Genomic DNA, 20890 nt, shown 5'->3' with positions numbered 1-20890 from the left:
GTCGGGGGTCCACAGTGGTTTTGTTGGCCTCAGGCATATGGGATGAGAAGGCCTTGGGAGGTGCAGGTGGGCCGTGTCAGGAGCCGGGTCCTGGAGTTCTGAGGCTCTTTGACTTGAGAGTCGGGATGGGGGGCAGTGGAAGTTTCCCTGCCATGTGTTTTTGGAGATTGAAGATTTCTATAACACGTTTTTATAATACACAAAGATGCATATGGTATAATACAATGAACCACAAATGCTCATCGTCAAGATCTAACAGTTGTCAATATTTCGCCACATTTGCTTCATCTGTCCTTTTTTTTTTTTTTTACTTCTTTGTGGCTATGCAGCTTGTGGGATCTTAGTTCCCTGACCAGGGATTGAACCTCTGGCGCAGTGAAAGTGCTGAGTCCTAACGACTGGACCGCCAGGGAAGTCCCCATCTGTCCTTTTTTTATTTGCCGAAGTATTTTATAGCAAATCCGGATGTCATGTGATTTCTTCCCTACTTCAGTGTGTATCTCTAAAAAATATGGGTGTTTTCTTTATCACCGTGCGGTTTTATACCTAAAAAAATTACAGAAATTCTCTAGCATCATCTAATACCCAGTTCACAATCAAATTTCCCCAGTAGTCTAAACAAAGTTTATTTTACAGTAGGTTTGTTTGAATCAAGATTTAATTAATCTTACATCTTATGTCTGTTCATTATGTCTCTTAAGTCTGCCTTAATCTAGAGCAGTGCCCCTCTGTCCACCTGCCGCTGACTCACTCAGAGAAACTGTCAGTTGTTCTTTGGATTACCCAGTGAAGCGTTCTTTAAGCTTTGCATTGATGTCTTGGAAGATCATTTTGGAAGCAGTATAAAGGCTTTTTGGGGAAGAAGGAGGCAAAATTAGAAACAGCAGAGGTTCCCTTGAAGATGGAATGATAGATGATTTTCACTTCCTGCATTTATAAATTGTTTGAATACTCTTTATGAATATGTGTTATTTTTATAATCAAATACTTCTCCTTCAGGACAGGAGGAAAAATGGTTTGCAAGAGGGAAATCAGTTTGGAACCTGTTCCTTTAGTCTGAGAGGTGGTGAGGACCTGAACCGTGAGGTGCTGGCGGGGGTGGATGGGGGGGGCTGGGGTAATGACTGCTTGGAAGGTGGGAGCCCGGGGCCAGGGGCTGGTGTGGGGTGAGTGGGAGGGCAGTGCAGGGGTGACCTGGAATTCTGGCTCGTGTTACTTACCGGATGGACAGGGGTGTATCGGTGGAGGATGGAGGTGGCAGGAAAAGTGAAGGGGTTATTTGAGTGTGGCTCAGGTGTGAGTTCAGCCTGGGGCATGCTGAGTGCGACCTGCTTGTGAGGCAGGCATTGGAGACGAGCATACACGCACCTTAGGTGGGTAGTTTTGGGAGTCACCTTCACCTGGAGGGTGTCGGTGGGTGTGGGAGAGTTCGCCCGTGGGGCATGTGGAACATGAAGAGCAGTTTTCACAGTGCGGGTGTTGGTAGAGGGCCCCGGAAGGAGAAGGACAAGCAGAAGAGAGCAGCCAGAGGTTCAGGGAACTAGGAGAGGGTCGTGTGTGCTGAACCGGGGAGGAGAGGGTGGAAGACGGTGGCAACCGGCCGAGTGGGCCTGTGTTAAAGAGGGGGCGCAGTGGGACATAATGAGGGCCGGGGGTGGGGGGAGCTCTGACAGGAGGGAGGGCTGGGGTCTCTAGCAGAGGCGGGCACAGGAGAGGATGGCTGCAGGTGGGTTTTTTATTGTGGTAAAATATGCATGACATAAAATATCACTCTAACCCTTTTTTAGTGTACAGCTCCGGGGCCTTAAGTGCCTTCCTATTTTGTACAGCCATCACCAGGCTGCAGATAGTTTTGAGGTGGGAAGAGGCAGTTGTCTGTCCTGGAACAGTCCTGTGGTCATTGGGGCCCAGCTCCTTTTCAAAAGCCAGTATTCCTGGAAACCTCTCGTTGCTTCTCAGCTGTGTCCCTTTCTCCTTCCAGTCCCTCCAGCACTTTGCTCCTTGTCTAAGACGCTGTCTTGGTCTCGGTGCGGTTGTCACAGGCGGGTGAAGGTGCACTTCTAGGAGCCAGGTACTGGGCCACATCCAGCCTTGCCTCTTGAGGCACCAGCGTGGTCCCCGGGACCTGGCCCAGGAGCCTCTGTAAACGTGGGTGGAACGAATGGAAGTTTAGCTCCAGTAAGAAGCTGACTTGAGGGTTGATTGATTGGGTGGAATGGCAGACTGACAGTCAAGGCTTGGGCAGAAGCTGAGGCACTCTGCCTGTCCCTGGAGAGGTCTGATAGCATTGTGTCTATATCTGGAAACAGCTGCGTTTTGAAGAACATCCTTTGGGCCCCATCCCCTCACTTTGAGCGTCCCCCAAGGTGTAATTCGGGCCATCTGCTTCAGTGTATGTGCTGCCGTCTTGTGTCAGGGGCCATGGTAAAAGGGCCCCTGGTGACTGACTGCTGAAGCACCACAGCCTGAGTCTTCACAGGGCAACGTGTCTGCTGCAGAAGTTCTTGTTAGTTCAGGCTGCTTTGAAAAAGTGAGCTCCCTAAAGAAGGAGAGAGAACACTTGGCTCTTTGTACAGGACAAGCCCCATCAGGAGCATTGACCTTGACCTGGCTGCCCGTATGTCGGGGGTAACAGAGAACTCAAGAGAGAGCCTGGAGCTCCAGCTCTCTTTCCGGCAGCGGCCTGGGAGACCTTGCATTGCCATCCCACCCCATCCGCACCAAGAGCTCTGAGGGGCAGTGCTCTTTACCCCGTTTTACTATTGGGTTGCCACTTGCTCGGGCTCACATGGCTAAACGGTTGAATGAGGATTTGAACCTAGCTCTTTCTGTTAAATCCTGTGGGAAGTTAGAAATTGGAGTACACTGCAGGGAAAGGCAGCACCGTGAGGAATTGGAGGAGGAGTATTTAGCCAGAAGAGGAGAAAAAGTGGAAGGATGTTCAAATATTTGAGTAGATCTGACCGCTTTGGTCAGAGGCAGAGTGATGGTAGCAGAAAGGGCAGACTTAGACTCTGGCTGGGTTGTAAGTCCCTTAAGGTTAGAAATCCCATATCACCACCTCTGCATTGCCGCAGCCCCAGGCATGGTACGCTGGGCATATCTGCTGGGCACGCAGGAGGCCCTTTGGTTAAACAGATGTGGACAGAGGCGGCCTCCTCCTTTCCTGAAGCCAAGTTCTGGTGTTCTTGGTCCTGACCCCTCTACCTCCTCCAGTGCTTGCCTGTAAAATGATTCATCTCCACCTCCTACCCCATATTCATTTTCTGTTGCTGCTTTAACAAGTTACGCAAACTTAGTGTCCTAACACAGATTTACCATCTTCTTGTTCTTCAGTTCATAAGTCTGAGATAGGCCTCATGGTGCTAAAGGCAAGGTGTCTTCAGGGCTCTGTACCTTTCTGTGGGGAGTCCATTTCCTTGCCCTTTCCAGCTTCCTTGGGGGCACCCGTATTCCTTGGCCATGGCCCTTGCCTTCCACCTTTAAAGGCAGCAACATCTGTCCAAGTCTTTCTCATGTCACCTCACTTTGACAGTGACTCTTCTGCTTCCTTCTTCCATTATTAAGCGCTGTTTGAATACATTGGGCCCATCCAGATAATCCAGGATGATGGTCATCTGATTAGCAACTTTAACAGTTCTTTGTCATGTTAACCTAATGTATTCACAGGGATTATTATCTGCATCTTTGGGGGACAAGCTTCTTCTCCGCCCATAAAACCACATTCACAAAGCCCCTATCTTAAAATACAATTGGAGGAAATTTCCTTCTCAAGCTACCATCTCATTCCTTTCCTGGTCTTTGCAAAAATAGTCTGTGTGGTGTACTCACTCCCTAGTTCCTTATTGTGTGTCTACTGGAACTTATCTCTAAAAAAGTCCTGGCACCTCCCAGTTTCTGAGTCCCTTGGCCACTTGCCTGCTCAGCTCTTCTGTAGTGTTTGGACTGTGGATTTCCCACTTGAGGGCCCCTTTCCCCCAGCATCTCCTCTTTCTTCTTACTTCTGTCCTGGAAGGCTTGGTCTCCAGTCAATTTGTCTTCCACTGATCATCTCATCCATTGCATGATTTAAATTCTGAGCCTGAGGTTGAGGATTCCCAAATCCACAGCTCTTGCTCTGACCTCCTTTCTGAGCTCCCAGGCTGAATTTCTTCGTGCCCCCTGGGTATTTCCAGATGAAGGACCCACAGGTAGGCGTTGCGTGTACCATACGCACCACGTTAAACTTGGCTAACTGTTACCACTCCCCCCTCCTCCACAGGAGCCCTCTTAGTCTCTCTCACCTTGGAGACCAGGGCTGGAAATCCCCACGATCATTGGTTCCTTTATTCTTATGGCTTTACTTCCTGGTCTCTGCCCCATCTCACGTTTAGGCCTGTTATCTACGTGGTCTTCGTAGTAGGGGATGCAAGAATATTACGGGGGATGCAGGAATCAAATAATGGAACTTTATTTTTATCTTAATCCCTTTACAGTCTATTTTTGTTTTAAAGTGTTTTGTTTTAAAGTACATTAGTGTATGTAATTCATCAGTAAGTATACGTGTGTTGGGGTGCATATCCCTACATTTTTTATTTTCCTGGTAACACTGTCAAATAAATTTGGTATTTCCGGTTTGTTTTAGACAAAGAGCCCCTTCTTTGAGTGACCTCTTACTCATTTAAAAAATGTAAATCAAAAGCAGGGCTGTTGTGGTCGGAACGGAGCCCCACCTGTTCACTCTGATGGAGGCTTTCTCAGGCCTCTTGATGTACATTTTGGAAACTGCTGCTTTAGACTGTCGGTGTAGTTCAGGGCTGATTAAAGTCTGTGCTTGTGTTAGCCTTTCGTGGACCTCAGTGGTAGGAGATCCCTACCATCCTCACGCCTCCCCCGCGTGGCACGCTGCCGTGCGCATCATCACGCACGTAAGCAGGGAGCACGTCCTGGTGGTACCATCTCTTCACACCTTCCTTCCCCGGGCAGACCTTCCGACTCAGTAGAGTCTCGGTGAATATTTGTTGAATGAATAGGCAAATAGACCCTCAGTTTATGTTTAGAAGAGCGGGCTCTGTACTACCTGCACGTGACTTGCTCGGTATTTGGTTTTTCTTGACATTCCAAGCGTGGGCCTTAAGTCCTGTGTAGTTGCACGTGGAGTCTGCAGGCCCAGTGTCCCTTCTCCAAGGTGGCACTGCAGTGCTGACACTTCTCTGCAGCACTCTAAGGCATTGGGTTTGGTCACGGTTGCAAAGGGGCCCTCTTCCAGGCCTCATTTCTTTGCTCAGTGGGTTTTGCTATAACCCGTGTCTCCTAATGTCAGTATAACCAAGTGTTAAATATGTTGGTTAGAAGGAAGCTCTGATGTGGTGTTACTGGTTCATTCCTGTACACCTTAAACCTAATTACATTTGCTCTGACATTATGTAAATGCAGCGTTAGATCAACCTTTCTTTCTGCAGCTGGGCCAGAGTTTCAGAGGCGCTCTCTGTCCTGGCTGATGTTCTCCCCTGGAGAAGAGGATCGAAGAGTATCAGCTGGAGCTGAGGTCTTGACAGTGCATGAGGAGACGTGGCCTACTTCCTTTTTAATGGGTCCGCTACTCCTCACCCCTTTGAATGAGAGGTGCTCTGGCCTTTCAGACCTGTTTGGCCCAGCTGCCTGCTACTTTGTAACAGGTGCTACTGGCCTCCTGGTCCAAGGAAAGGGGCCTCTAGGGCTCTCAGACGTGGGCGCATGTCAGTGAGCTGAAGGAAGGAGCTCTCCTTTAGAGCTGGAGTAGGTTTAGTTTTGGTACATTTGTTTCAGCCTGCTTCTGAGAAGGCCAGGACCCACACTGACTAGGCACACATTTTGCCCTAAACGGTTTACATAATTCTGGTTTACACTGATTTGCATGACCCTGTCGTTTTGGCTTTTTCTAAGTCAGGTGTTTTCCATGTTGGGTTTTACATTTCTCTGTGTCTCTCTGCCCCGCTCTTTCCCTTGGTTTTCATCGTAAGACTGACTTCTGCTGTGTTCCGAAGTGGAGGCAAGACCAACTTGATTCCTTCTTGTGGTTTGTCCAGGTTGCGGATGAATACATGTTTTCCCTGGAGGAGAGTAAGAAGTCCAAGGGCCGTCGTCAGCCCTTAAGCAAGCTCCCCCGCCACCACCCGCTCGTGCTGCAGGATTGCGTCAGCGATGATGGTAAGTGTTGTTTTCACTCTTCACCAGAGGAAAGCCTCTCTCACTGCATCAGGACCTCCTCCGACAGGACCGCAGGGGGCCAAGCTGAGGGCCAGGGGTGGGCCTGTGGCTTAGGTCTTCTCCCAGATACTCCATAAAGAGGGTAGGATTTCAGGATATGGGATTTATAATCAGATTTCATTATACGTTTGAGTGTCTTGGAATGTGCCTAATACGGGATAATTGGATGCAAGTTCTTCCCTCTCTTAGGAGGTCCAGGGCTGATTTTTCAGGATAGCAGGTTCTGTCACTGATGCCAAGCCCTGTGCTGAATGTGTGGCGATAAAGATAACTGAGATGTGTTCATGCCCTCAAGAAAGAAGCTCACAGGGTAATGCACTGGTCTAAAGGGAGGAGATGGTAATCCAGGCAGACGGGACAGCGCCAGTAACCATGGCAAAGACAAGCAGGAAGGTATTCTCAGAGGAACCAGCTTGCTGCGGCTGGCGTTACGGGGCCAGGCCAGGGTGAGATGGGAGGAGGAGGAGGAGTGAGGTGGTCGTGAGCCAGAGGACTTTGCCCATGGGCATTCCGAGCCCTGCAAGTGTTTTAAGCAGAGGGGTGATGCAGTTGGAGTTGCATTAGAAAGATTGTTCCTGGATTTCCCTGGTGGTGCAGTGGTAAAGAATCCGCCTGCCAATGCAGGGGACACGGGTTCGAGCCCTGGTCCGGGAAGATCCCACATGCCGCGGAGCAGCTAAGCCCGTGTGCCACAACTACTGAGCCTGTGCTGTAGAGCGCATGAGCCGCAACTACTGAAGCCTGCGTGCCACAACTACTGAAGCCCGTGCACCTAGAGCCCGTGATCCGCAACGAGAGAAGCCACCGCAATGAGAAGCCCACACACCGCAACGAAGAGTAGCCCCGGCTCACCGCAACTAGAGAAAACCCACGCACAGCAATGAAGACCCAACACAGCCAAAAATTAATAATAAATAAATAAATTTTTTTTAAAAGAAAGATTTTTCCTAGGGATTGCATCTTAGGAGCAGAGGGCTTTTGTCATGGCCTCTGTGAGATACGAGGGTCTGAACTAGGACGGTGGAGGTAGGAGTGGGGGAGGGGAAGTGGTGAACCTGTTGGGAGGATAAAGTCCACTGGATTTGGCAGCCTGACGTGGAGCTGTGAGGGTGGTAGGAAGAGGAAGCCTGAGCTGAGTGCCTCCGTGGGTTCTAGCGCTGTTTGGGGTTCCCTGGGTTCTAGCGTTGCTTGGAATGTGTAGAGGTGGTATTTGTTATCTCTTTTAAATGCGGCTGCTCGGGGAGAGGGCACAGAGGCTGGGGTTAGGAAAACTGAGGAAGAGGAGCCTGTGAAGGAGACAGAGGGGAGTAGGTAGGGATGCAGAGGAGAGCTGGAGCTCGGAGTGATTGCCATCAGCGCAGTGTGGTCTCCTGTGCTGCCCGGAGCCCACAGACCCCGTAAGATCCGCCAGTGACCAGGCCCCTTTTTACTGCTGCCTGATGCCCAGCCTCATCTTACCCTGTCCTGTCCTTGCCTGCGCCCACAGAAAGCCCAGAGTCTGATCAGCCCTTCCTCTGCTCCACAAGCCTCACGTTCCCTTTCTGATCTGATGTCGATGCCCATCTCTACTGTTTTCCTTGGTAGAAAGATCATGATGAGCTTGGTGGGGAAAGCCTCTTCAGACCTTGTAGCCAGAAGCAGGCAGACTTCCATGCAGAGTCTTAGAAGCCCTCTGGGGTCTTCCTTCAGCCCCTGTGGGGGTCTCAGGTCCTCTGGGTCGCAGCAGCCTAGCTTCTTGATTTCTCCCCAGTGCGCTAAAGCAGTGTAGACTAGAAAACTGGGGAAGCAGAAAAAGTTACAAAGAGGACAGCAAGATTACCCCACAGAGATGACTACTGTGAACACTTTAATGTGTTAATCTTCCTGACTGTCCTCGTCAGATGTTAAATTATGTCCATATATGTCTTTTTATAATAATGTGAGATCATAATATACCTCCCTCAAACTTTTTATGATTAAAAATTTCAAACGTGGAAAAGTTGAAACAATAAGAATACTGTGTGTCGCTTCCAGTATTCAACAGCTATTGCCATTTTGCCATAATCACTTGTCTCTCCCTATGCATTGCTTATGTATGAACAAGTACATGCATGTTTGCATATCGTTTGAAAGTCAGCTGTAGGCGTCAAGTCACTTCCCTTAAAGTGCACCGATAGGCATCTCCTAAGGAGGATTGTCTCCTGTATAAAATCCACTGTCATTACACCTCGGAAAGTAAGCAGTAACTTCATAATGTCCTCTGATTCTCAGTCCATGTTCATCTTTCCCTGCTCATTCTAAAAATGTGTTTTTATAGCTTTTCCCCTTTAAACCAGTATGAACCAAACTAGGGTCACGCACTGCATTTGGAAGTTTCTTTAGTCTCTTTTAGTCTCACACACCCCTCTCCACTGAAAACATTTTTTCTCAAGTGAAGCGTAACATATTCAGTGAAGTACATATGCCTTAACTGTATAGCTCAATGAAGTTTTATCTATGTAAACGGTAAAATTTTGATTCCTACAGTTTCATTTAACATAGTGAATGTTTTCATCATTCGTTCAGTGTTCATACGTAGAACAATTCTTGGCCACTTTTGGTTTTATAAGCTGAGCAGATGTCAGTGTGGTAATTTTTCTGTTGTGACTGTGAGCAGTCCGTTTCTGTTTTTTCCCTTCTGTCTCGATCACTCTTGTTCTGGCCAGGATGCAGAAAATATCTGTGCTTGGATTTTGGCACCACGGCTCCTGGCTAGGCCTGATTGACAGGGCTTACAGGGGTTGATTTTAATTGTCTGCATTGGCCTAAATACGCTATGGTACCCTTTACCGAGGTCACATGCACTGCCAGCTGCCAGATCCCTTTGGATTAAACATGACTGAAGGCGGAGGAGATCACTTTATTTGCACTAAGCTTGGGTTGCAAGGAGTGAACACATAAATGGGTATCTTCTGTAGATATGTTCCAGAGCTTTCCTTGGGCTACTCAGCATAGGACTCCAGGGTCTCTTGGAAAGTATGCATGTCTGGGAAGGAGTGAGAAGGTCATTGGAGGGGCTGTAGCCGTGGATTGCAGGGCTCCCCACAGCATCATCCAAGTATTGAAGGAGTCTTGCAGATCGCCTCTGCCCTTTGCCTTTGTCACCCATAGGATCTTGGATTAGTCCAAACCTGGGACCAGAAGCCTGGGCTGAGCTCGTCGGCTCTCCGGGCAGAGCCATAAATGTGAAGGACTGGTGCTGACTGACTCACGCCCCTGCTTCCTCCTCTAGATGCATCAGAACAGGGGACCCCCGAGGAGGAGGCTGAGGAGACGGAGGCCTGGGCCAAGCCCCTGAGCCAGCTGTGGCAGAACCGACCTCCGAACTTTGAGGCCGAAAAGGAATTCAACGAGGCCATGGCCCAGCAGGCCCCTCATTGCGCCGTCTGCATGATCTTTCAGACTTACCATCAGGTAAGCCCACCACATCCCCTCTGTTTACCCGGGACCAGCGCTCAGAGGAAAGCTAGGTTTAATGGTGGGGGCACAGCTTGGGAAAGGCACGTTTTCCTAGTGTCTTCTGCCCCATCCATGTGTTGGAAAGGCTTCACCAGGCAGATAGCCATGCAGCAATGCGGGTGTTCACTTGAGAATGCTTTGGGGAAGAGCCGAGGGTGTGGCTTAGGCTCTGGGGGATTCCCTGCTGCCCTTGGCACTTACACTGTTTGCTGACGAATCTGCTCTTTCGTTACTCTGGTCAGTGATGATTCCTTCCAGGTGGTTTGTCGACCTTGCCAGTCAGTCTGGAGAGCAGGGGATTTCTTTAAATCATTCTGAATGTCAGGTGAAGAGCCAGATCCTCCAGTGTTGTCTCTTCTTTCCTTTCCCATTGCCACCGCGGATGTTGGCAGTAGTGGAAGGGAATTTGGGAGGTGTAGGAGCAGAGGGCCTGCGGGCGGGAGGAGGATGGGAAAGCACCCTGGCTGAGCTTAGCCGTGCCCCTCCCACTCCTGGGGCATTTGATGGCTCCACCGTCATGGGTCTCTTTGGATCCAGCTCTAGGAGGCCAGGAAGGCACCCACAAATCGCATGTGCCAGATGACCAGGTCAGTCTCAGCTGGGACCTACACAGGGTGGCATGTAGAGAACCAGTCCCCTGAAGGTGGTTAGAGTAGCATGGCTGCCACTGAGCCTGGCAGGGCCCCAGGTTCATGTTTGCCAAAGAATGAAACTTCAGACCAGAGTACTTTTGAGTTAGTAACTCATTCCTTCTTTCCATTGACCAAAAGCAAACCCAAAAGATCTCAATGCGCCCTTGCCTGTGAGGGAAGCAGGCAGATAGCCAGGCTGTACTGCCAGTAGATCTGCTGAGAGGGGCTCAGAGTTTCATGAATGGCATAGGCTTGGGGGGTGACATGTTTCTGGGCCCCGTCATTGGAACGGGGGTGATGGTGTCATCCAGCGGCAGAAGCGACAGCTTCTTGCAGTCAGGCTGTTTGCCAAGGGAAGTACATGGACATAATGTTCTTCCCGAAGGGGCCCCAAGCCAGGAGCGGCTCTTGGGGTTCCAGCCATGTGACAGTGCTGCAGCTCAGGTGACTGCTGACATGGGCCCCGAGAGGAAATCAGTGCTGGCCCACGGAAGCACCTGCTCTGGGTCCTCTCCCTGGGTGGGGCCCCCATGCCGTGCATCGCAGAGGGGAGCCGCCAAGAACAGCCTCACCAGCCTCTCAGTGCATTTTATTACCACTTGGTTTGGGAAGATTGAAATCCCAGTTGCCTCTTACCTCGCTTCTTTTTCTCACTTGTCCCCGGGGGCCTTTGTTTGATGCTGCTGTGAGAAATTGAAGTGGAGTCATTGGAGGTAACTTCAGTTAGTGGCTCTGGGATAATGGCTGTGCACCCAGAAGCCTAGCGGGTGCCCTGTCAGGAAGAGAGCAGCTTTCTGCTGACGGGGCAGGCAGAGAGCTGAGGACACGGGGCTGTTCACTGAGGTGTGCACTTGCGCCTTCCTTAGGTGGAGTTTGGAAGCCTTAGTCAGAACTGTGGCAGTGCTCCAGATTTAGCGCCCCAGAAGCAGAGGACCAAGCCATTGATTCCAGAAATGTGCTTCACCTCGACTGGGTGTAGCACAGACATCAACCTGTCCACCCCTTACCTAGAGGAGGACGGCACCAGCATCCTAGTGTCCTGCAAGAAGTGCAGCGTCCGGGTCCATGCCAGTGAGTGCCTCACTTCTTCTCTGCGTCCGGTCCCAGGGGCGGGGGCGTCTGACTGGAAGTCCTGCTGCCTGTTGACCTCCCTGTGACCTCCCAGTGACCTCCCCAGCTCCCCAGTGCAGATTGCTTATGTGTCTGTTCTTGGAGTTTGGTGCTGATTGAGTCTGAGTTTCCTGTGACTCTGGGCTCCGTGCTTGCACTGTCTACCCTGGACTGTCCCCTTGATTGTAGATACCAGGAGGGGATTAGTCTCTGCTGCTTGCTAGGTGTTGGTAGCAGTGCATCTAGTTTCTGACTTTTGAGACTGTGGGCCATACTGTATGGCTGACCGTCAATTCTAGCCTTGATGCTAGAATTCAGGGGTTTCTGTAGCTTTGGGAAGTAGCGTTTGGAAAGGAGTTGCAGGTCTCCCTTCTGACTCTGGCTGCTGGGTTTAATTTGCTCACCTTGGTGTCCCTGTTAGGTTGCTACGGGGTGCCCCCTGCAAAGGCTTCTGAAGACTGGATGTGTTCTCGGTGTTCGGCCAATGCCCTGGAAGAGGTGAGTGCTTCCATGCTGTTGCTGTCTCCCTGTGAGGCAAGTTCGCTCAGGACCAGACTGTTTCACGCAGACTCTCCGTCCCAGGGGTCTGTGCAGTGCCTGGTACACAGTGATGTCGGTGAACATTGTCGGAGTAAATCCCCATGACAGTGAGAGTGTTTGCTGCCCGCCTGTGGCAGGGCGTGATGGAGTCTGGAAGCTGTGTTTGCTTCATTGTGTCAGGACCAAGTAGAGGTTTTCCTGTGGATGGACCATAACGTCCTGTAAAGAATTGAGCCATCCGGTTGGAGCATCAGAATGGGACTCAGATGGTTCATTTGGTAGCTTTCTCTTTATTCCTCCCCTCTCTCTGGAACCTGGCAGTACCCACATAGGAGGCAGTCAGAGCCCTGTAATGCCCCCAGCTTGAGCAGGGTATCACTCATGACTTGGCTTACAGTTATTGTTAACAGTACCAGCGAAGACGATCATGTTAAGTCAGGAGAATAATTCGTGCACTTCAGCCCCGAGTGGCCTCCCTGTCTTCCTGCAGGGGAGTCCTGGTTACAAGGGCTGTGCAGGCGAGGCCCCGCATGCTGTGGGCTGCTTTCTCACGTGGAGGCTACCGTGGCCCGAAGGAGGCGGCGGGGAGGGCAGACGGGATGTTAATGGCTCGGTGGTGACCCCTCTTCCTCCCCGTCTTCTTGGCAGGACTGCTGCTTGTGCTCATTACGAGGAGGAGCCCTGCAGAGAGCCAACGACGACAGGTGAGTTCTCTGAGCTCTGAGGCCGAGTGCGGGCACACCGCCAGGGCAGTGGCTCTCAGCGGTATGACTGAGGAGGACTTGGGAAGCACATTGTTTGGGGCTGAAATAGCATCTCCAAGACTAATTTTAAGGATGGGCAGCCGAGCAGTCCCAGAACTTTCCAACCCGAGCTTCCCCTCTGAGGCAGCCTTGTAAGTAACGTCCTCCTTTTGGAGGAGCTAAGAGGGACTCACGAGGGTACGAAGACCCTGTGAAGATGATGCGGGGGCTTCGTGGCGGAAGTGAGGACAGTTACCTTGTAACAGCTGGGGCTGGTACAGAGGTGGCCACGGCTGTGAGCTAGTGAGCCCTTCCTGCAGGCGGACTCCCTGGCTGTTTGGAATGAGGGCGACTGTCCTTAAGAAGGACAGTGGGACATTGAGGAGAGCCCAGCCATGCCTACCCGCTACTCAGTCGATTCTACAGAGGGTTCTGGGTACTCAGCCCAGAGCTGGGCTTCTTGGCCATCCGGCAGCTCGCTTTCACTGAGCTGAATTTTTGTGCATGGTCATGGCTCAGTGGTTTAGAGGTAGAAATAAATGGAAGGTGAATGAGGTTTTCGCCCCGAAGACCAGCTGCTTAGGGGAGAGTACTCCCAGGTCGATGGGGAACCAGCAGTGAAGACCCTGCTTCCAGCTAAAATCCTGTGGGAACTTGAAGCGCACATACCACCCGGCATCCTGCCTCACAGGAATCCCCTTCATGCTGTTCCAGATAGATGGCTGCTCTGCTTGCCGCTTCCACTCTAAAGGCACGTGCTGCCGTGACTTGAGGCCACTGTGTTCCTCAGAATTGCAAGATAGTGCTGTTAAAGTTCTTCCTTTTTTGCAATGGAAAGGGCTCTGCTTGCACCTCCCACCTTTACCTCGTGATCCTTGGTCTGCCCTCCAGGGCCATGCAGAACAAATCTGTTCCCGCTCACACACTGCAGGTCGCTTCCACGCAGCCCCGACGCTGTCTGTCATAGGTTTTCATGTGGCTTGACCCTGAGAGTTTTCACCATCTTAGTTAATCTCATCTTGGTGCGTGTCAGTTTCCCCAAATGCCCAGAACTTACTTTAATAATTCTCTAAGGATGTCCGTTGAACAGACCTCTCAGAGTAAGTGGGGCTAGGGCCAGACCTTAAAGAGTGAGTCTGAGGTGGAGGAAGGGAGCGGAAGGGAGAGGTCACTTCGGCCCCAGGAAAGGTCTGGGCAAAGGCCTGGAGGGGGAGGGCTGGGATTACCGGCACATTGGGGCGCAGCTGGAGATATTTTGAGGAAGTGCCCAGGTCCTCTGATAGAAGAGGTGTGTATGGGGCTCTCTAATTTATTCTCACTCCCTGGAACCTGCCACACGCAATTAGCTGTGGCTCTGTTCCTGTTGCAACAGGCAGCGAGCGAGTGTGTCAGAAGTGTGACCCTGCGCTGACCCGGGACGTTGTGGTGGGGACCTTCTTTCGCTTCCTCAGCGTGGAGATGCTTCTGGTCTTAACCTCACTGGGTCCCAGGAACTTGCTGGGAAGTCCAGTGGTCACGCTGGGTAAGGGAGGAAATGCTATAGACAGGCCCATGTTAGAAGAGAAGGCCACAGGGCCTTGGAGCTGGAGGGGGACTGAGGTGGCCTTTGCCTTTTGGCAGGTGGGTCCATGTCTCATGTGCGGTGGCGATTCTGGAAGCGAGATTTGTCAACATTGCAGAAAGAAGTCCAGTGGATGTGAGCAAAATTCCCCTGCCCCGCTTCAAACTGGTAAGCAGAAAGAGATGGGCTTGTGACCCTACATCCTTTCCCCGTTTCCGAATCTCTGGATAGAGGGGAACATAGCGTTTAGGAGGGCATCCCCTGGTTGGCCCAGTGGCCATCCTTTACCCCTCAGTTTCGGTCATGGTTTACGATTCTCCCCCTCTGCTTAAAACTACTTAGTGAGGATACCTGTGACTGGACGCGAGATTAACAGAGGGTGCGTGTACCCTCGTGTTTTGGGAAGGGGGTGGGCTCTTGCTCATAGGGCTCTGTGCATTTGGGTGCGGGTACAGTAGAGGAGACCATCCTAGTTCCCAGAATCATTGGCCTCCTTCTCCTGTGTTGTAGAAATGTGTCTTCTGTAAGAAACGGAGGAAAAGAACTGCTGGCTGCTGTGTGCAGTGTTCTCATGGCCGTTGCCCAACTGCCTTCCACGTGAGCTGTGCTCAGGCTGCAGGAGTGATGATGCAGCCAGATGACTGGCCTTTCGTTGTCTTTATTACCTGCTTTCGGCACAAGATCCCTAATTTGGAGGTGAGGAGGGCGCCATTCTAGAGTCCTCTCGACGGTTTCCAGGATCATTTTCTCTGCAGGCTCTCCATTTATTGTGTCAGCAAGTATTTCCTCAAGCGCTGTGCTTCTTGGAGACTGCTAATGAGTGTGGGATTAGGAGATGGCCCCTGTCCATCCACTACTTCCTGCTTTGTGCTTCCTAATCCAGTGGAACCAACTGCTTGTGGTTGATTCCTTGTTTGCCTCTCCTCCTGGATAAACTCCTTGAGGGTCCATGTCTTGTTAATCTGGGTGTCCTTATACTTAACACAGCGTCAGGGACATCGCAGAAGCTCTGTAAATGTTGTGAACTGATGGGAAGAAGAGTTAACCATTAACCCCCATACAGTAGTGATTTTTGCACTTCTCTGAACGTTGAAGCTTCAGTGGGTCTTAAACAATAAGTAGGAATTGTGAGCAGGAGGGCAGTCAAGTTTTCAGAAACAGAATGAGCGAGTCTCAGAAGAAGGAATGTGTGAGACTGGCTCTGGGAACGTGGCAGGGGATGGTGGTGGAAAGGCAGGCAGTGCCAGGGGATTAAGGCCCTGGGCTGCCACACTTAGGGGTTTGATGTCTCTTCCACTAGGTAAGGGGAGCTTTTCCCATGTTATGATTTTGAGCTATATGTTTTTTTTAACAGTTACTCTGGTGGCGGCTTGCAGAAAAGATTGAAGGAATAAGAATTTGAGGCCGGGAGACCAGTTAGCCTAGGCGAGAAGTGAGGTCTGAAATGGGAACACAGAGGGAGAGCTTTAGGCTCACAGCCAACGCTGGGATCCTACAGTGGGTAGAACTGACGGGGTTTGTTGGCTGCCATGGGGAGAGGATGGAGGAAGAGGAAGAGGAAGGGGTGAGGGAGTGTGAATTCAAGATGACTCAGGTCACTTCCTTAAAGGTGGAACGGATGCTAATATGGTATTAACTGTGATCAGGAACTGAGATGGGGCAGGGCTGTTTTGCAGAGGAAAGTGGGGGAGATAAAAATGAGGGAAAGACCTATAGACTTTGAGGTCACTGGAACATTCTGATTGAGGTACCAGGAGGCAGCTAGATTAAGATTTGGATATTATCAGCCTTTAACAGCATAATTAAACCTAATTCCCATTAGAAACTGGACTCTGGAGATTCCTAGTATAAGGAGCAGATGGTGGAGCAGGAAGCAGGGAAAGCAGCTGAGAAGCAGAGAGACGTGGAGAGAAGGAGAGCCCCGCAGCCAGCAGAGGCTGAGGAGGGCCACGTGCTGTCGGGAAGACAGGGCTGGTGGCATGGTCACTGTGCACCCCAAACCGGGGGTTCCATGGGTAGTCAGGTCAGAAGCCAGAGTGCCATCAGTGAATTACAGTCCAGTGGAGGAGACGCCGATGAGGGCTTGTCCACAGTGTGGTGAAAACAATCATAAAAGGAAGGACACAGTAGAGCACCAGCCCAGAGGTCAGACTGTCCTCCACCATGGAAAGGGCCTCGTTGGCTGACTGGATTTCCCTTTTTCATTAAAGATGTTCTGCTGAGCACAGGAGGTGGGCGTAGGTGGGTTAGGAGCTTAGGAAGAGGGAAAAATAGTCGATATGGGAATGAGGAACAAAAGCTTGAGGTACCATTGAGTCCTGGCTGTGATAAGGAGATAGGAGCTTTGTGTTGGAACAGGATAGTGATTTGGTGATGATCATTAGCCCCCCATGCCCTCACATTGGCAGCTGTAGGTGGCTGATGCTATGAGGAAATGGGGTACTGTTGAGTATTTCTTTCACTGCTTCATTCTTCACATACTTACTGGGCATCTGCTACATGTCAGGCACAGTTTTAGGTGCTTGGAACATGCTGGTGAACAAGACAACAGTGCCTGCCCTCCTGCTGCATTTAGTTTAGTTGAAAGACACGTAGAAACACGTAAACGTACAGTGTATCACATGGGGAGAAGTGCCAGCATAAGAGTAAAGCTGGATACGGGAATGGAGGAGGAGAGGTAGTAAGGTTGTCCGTAAGTGGACACTTGGATGTGAGGGAGCCAATGTGCAGATAACTGAGGAAGAGCCTTTCAGGTAGAGGGAGCAGAGGCACAAAGACCCTGAGGTGGGAACACTCTTGGCACGCATGCTCGGAGGACAGAAGGAAGGCCAGCATGGCTGGAGCACAGAGCTTGGGCAGCTTGGGCAGGGGCGGTTGGACACAAGACCACCAGATGCTCTGTGATTTCATTTGCATCAAGGACAAGTTCAGAATGAGAAGAAGGGTGATGTGAGGGCCCCAGAGATGGCAGAGCTGTGGAGCTGTGTATAGTATGCAGCTGAGGACATCCAGGGAACCTCAGTCTTTGTGCCCTGGCCCTGAGGGTAGAGCTGGTGCTAAGATCTGTGTGGAGCATTGTGTGGGGACCCTGGGCCTCAGATCACCTGTTGAGCGTCCACTTTGTTGTATGTCTAAACTATGTGAATTAGTAGGTGCTGTTTGGTCAGCTCCTCGAAACAGTAGGGAAGTCACAAGAGTCTGTTTTGGGAGTTTGTGGTGAGACAGGATGGTAAAGGACCAGTTGTGGACTGGGAATGAGGGAGGAGCTGTATTTATGGGGACAATATGACACTAGGTTCTTCCGTGTCCTGGCTGGGGTGTGGACATCTGGAAAGACCTGTTTCAGCTCCCATCTTCTACTCCTTTTCCATTCTCATGCTTATCTTACCCTGGTAAAGAGGAGCCAGCTGATCTTGGTCCCCATTTGCTAGGCCTGTCGGCTCAATGTGGGCATAACCCAAGCCTCTGTGTTTTCCAGCGTGCCAAGGGGGCCTTGCAGAGCATCACTGCGGGCCAGAAGGTCATTAGCAAGCACAAGAATGGGCGCTTCTACCAGTGTGAGGTGGTGAGGCTCACCACGGAGACCTTCTATGAAGTCAACTTTGATGACGGCTCCTTCAGCGACAATCTCTATCCCGAGGACATAGTGGTAATGTCTGCAAGGAGCTTCATGGGCATTTTGGGGTGGGGGAGTTTCTTGGTCTGACTGGCAGACTGGCTGTGGGCCTGCCTGCCTTTTCTATCCAGGCCCATGGTGCCATCATTCAGCCCCCAAACAGAAAGGAGTGTTTGTACTGGTCTTCCTGTACAAAGAATATCGTGTGCCGCTAGGGTACCCTGCTACCTCTAGAAGCTTGTAGGAACTGGCGTTTTTTGCAGTTCTTTGAAACCTACTTGTATTTTAGTCTAAACTACCCTTGAAGGTGTTCTGGTGCAGTGGAAGAAGAGCCCAGGCTTTGGAATCAGACCAATGTGCCAGTACCAGCTTCATTGCTTAGTAGCTGTGTGATTTTAGGAAAATTAGCCAATTATCTCTTTTCTACCATGCCCTCTTAGTAGATTTATGGAATTTGCTTTTGGTTCTTTACAGTTGATGCCTTTGGGGGCTGAATAGAAACTGCTTGGAGATATCCCTGGCCTGCTTGTGTTATCAATACCTGAGACACTGGGGGCCCTGCCTGGACTCAATCCTAGGTTTCCTGGCTCTGGACTCAGCACTCAGTTCAGGTTTCCCCTGTCCATCGTTCGTCCGTCCGTCCGTCCTCATCCCCACCCCCTACCCCCACCCCCACCCCAACCTTTTCATGTTAGACCGAGCACCAGCCTAGTGGAATGAAGCCACTTCTTCCTTAAACAACAGGTATTTCCCACGTCTCTACCACATTAGCAACTTAGTTGCTAAAAGTACATTCATTAGCTGTGAGGCAGACTTCCATGTAGTGAAGATGGTATCAGTAGTGTTTGGGGCAGTAGACTAGCTATGCTTTATTAAGCTCTTCCAGTTTGCCAGACACTAGGCTAAGTACTTTACTCGGGTATCTCGGTCACTTCTCACACCAACTCTGAGAAGTAGTATCTCTAACTTAGAGAACACTGATCTCAGGACTCTTCTAGAAGTTACTGAGGACCCCAAAAGAGCTTGTATTTTTGTGGGTTATGTCTATCAATATTTGCTCATTAGAAATGAAAACTGAGGTGAATTGATTTGAAATAATCCATTTTTTAACGAAAAATTATTTTAAGTAAAACAAAAAATATTAGAAGAGTGCCACTCTTCTACAATTGTGCAAACCTTTTTTACATGACATCTGCAGTTTGTTGCAATATATTGTTTTGGTTAAAGTATGTGAAGAAAACTGGGTCTCACACAGATATGCGATTGAAAAAGTGAGGAGTAGTAAAATTTAAGCAGCCTTTCAGATGATTGTGGTTATTCTACTTTGATACTACACCAGACCTCAACGAGTGGTAGTTTCTTAAAAGTTAGCTGCAGTGTAGACTCTGAAGGCAGCTTGATGAACATACGCTCTTACATTAACGTTCTTTGGTCTGTCTTACACCGAGAATGGCTCTTTCACTCATGCGTGACTTTGCACCATCATCCATATTGGTGCAATGGGCTATGTAGATCTTCCAGATGTTGTTAAATTTTATTAGACAGTTCCAAAAAAATCATTTTCACTTGTAACACTAAGCTCAGAAAAATCTTTAAATTTTAGGGAGCTTCAAGCTCATGGTGGTGACACAACTTTTCTGAAATTGTAATTTGTGCTTGAAAGCTTAGGTTTTATCATTGGCAGTATACTGTCAGTCCATTTTCCTCGAATTGACAGGCTCACTTCATTCATTTTCAAGAAGGTGTCTGCCTGTACCCAAGTCTGAATAACCACAGTTTGTCTGTCAGTCATTTTTTTCAAATAAAGCTGGTGTTTCATGAAAAAAGCAGTTACTTCTTACAACTCAAACAGTTACAGCATGCTTTTCCTCAAGACAACCATCATGCTTCAGCGTGTAGCAGAAGTGTCTTTTGAGTACTTACACACGTACTCAAAGATTGAGGTTTAACACAAAAATTTTTTCTGCTTCATCAAGGGACGTTGTTATGTGAAACCAGGTTTTTCTCTTTTGTTCCTAAATCATGAGTACACAGTGGTTAAGAATGCAGTAACAAGTCGTAGAGCTTAGGGCCATTGCCTCAATTTGTGCTGAAGCGCCGGCAGTTGCACCCGTGTTAGGTGTTACACCATCACTGGAAATGTCTGCGCAGTGAAAGAGGCTAATGATTTAATATAATTGTGAAAACGATCGTGCTCTCACAAGTTCCCTGCAGGTGGCTCAGGAACCCCCGCTAAGGTCTGCAGACCATACTTGGAGAACTGCTATTGTATCTGAGAACTTAGGTGATTTATCAAAGATCACATATTTGGCTAGTTAAAACTTCCACTTCAGATTCTTTTGGGGGCAGTACTTTCTACTTAGTTCTTGAATTCATACACAATATAGTTACTGAGTACCTGTCAATAATGAGTTGGCAATACAGTATAGAGCCATTTCTATTTAGTAGGTGAATTGGCGTGTAGAACCTTCCTAACTCTTGTCATGTAGTGGAATTGGTAAGAGCAGTTGGAATATGACAGCATTTTAGACTCTCTGCCCTGCTTCCGCTCCAGTGTGTACTTTTTTGGGCCATGTCCGCAAGGACCTTCTCCCAGGTCTACCCATCAGACCTTCTACTCAGCTGCCATGAACATGTTCATACACTGACCTCCCACTATATACCAAGCCCTCTGCTGGGAATGCAGCAAGGACTCCACCCATCCTTAGGGTTCCCCCGTCTGCAGGGAATAAAAGTCCTAAAGTTTTTTGCCAGGTCCCATGGTAGGTGGTCTTTTATTACCTTTCCTTCAAAAAAAAGGTTAAGAACCCTTTTCTTTCCTTTTTTAAAAAACTTTATTTGTTTTTATTTATTTATTTATTTTTGGCTGCGTTGGGTCTTTGTTGCTGCACGCGGGCTTTCTCTAGTTGCGGCGAGCAGGGGCTACTCTTCGTCCTGGTGCGGGGGCCTCTCATTGCGGTGGCTTCTTTTGTTGCGGGGTACG

General features: G+C 49.7%; 1 protein-coding gene across 2 annotated transcripts in view; it reads left to right on the top strand.

Annotated features, from left to right (window-relative positions):
• The window catches only part of KDM4A (lysine demethylase 4A), a 44437-nt gene that overhangs the window by 19877 nt on the left and 3670 nt on the right, over window positions 1-20890 (top strand). For both annotated transcript variants that reach the window (XM_007116610.4, XM_024125331.2), the window contains 8 exons: window positions 6048-6168; window positions 9479-9660; window positions 11204-11408; window positions 11869-11945; window positions 12636-12691; window positions 14351-14459; window positions 14802-14987; window positions 17770-17940. In XM_007116610.4, coding sequence (XP_007116672.1) covers window positions 6048-6168; window positions 9479-9660; window positions 11204-11408; window positions 11869-11945; window positions 12636-12691; window positions 14351-14459; window positions 14802-14987; window positions 17770-17940 — 1107 coding nt within the window. The remainder of the gene's footprint in view (window positions 1-6047; window positions 6169-9478; window positions 9661-11203; window positions 11409-11868; window positions 11946-12635; window positions 12692-14350; window positions 14460-14801; window positions 14988-17769; window positions 17941-20890) is intronic.

The sequence above is a fragment of the Physeter macrocephalus genome, chromosome 3, assembly GCF_002837175.3.
Source record: "Physeter macrocephalus isolate SW-GA chromosome 3, ASM283717v5, whole genome shotgun sequence".
Taxonomy (NCBI): Eukaryota; Metazoa; Chordata; class Mammalia; order Artiodactyla; family Physeteridae; genus Physeter; species Physeter macrocephalus.
This window is presented reverse-complemented; position numbering and strand designations above follow the sequence as displayed.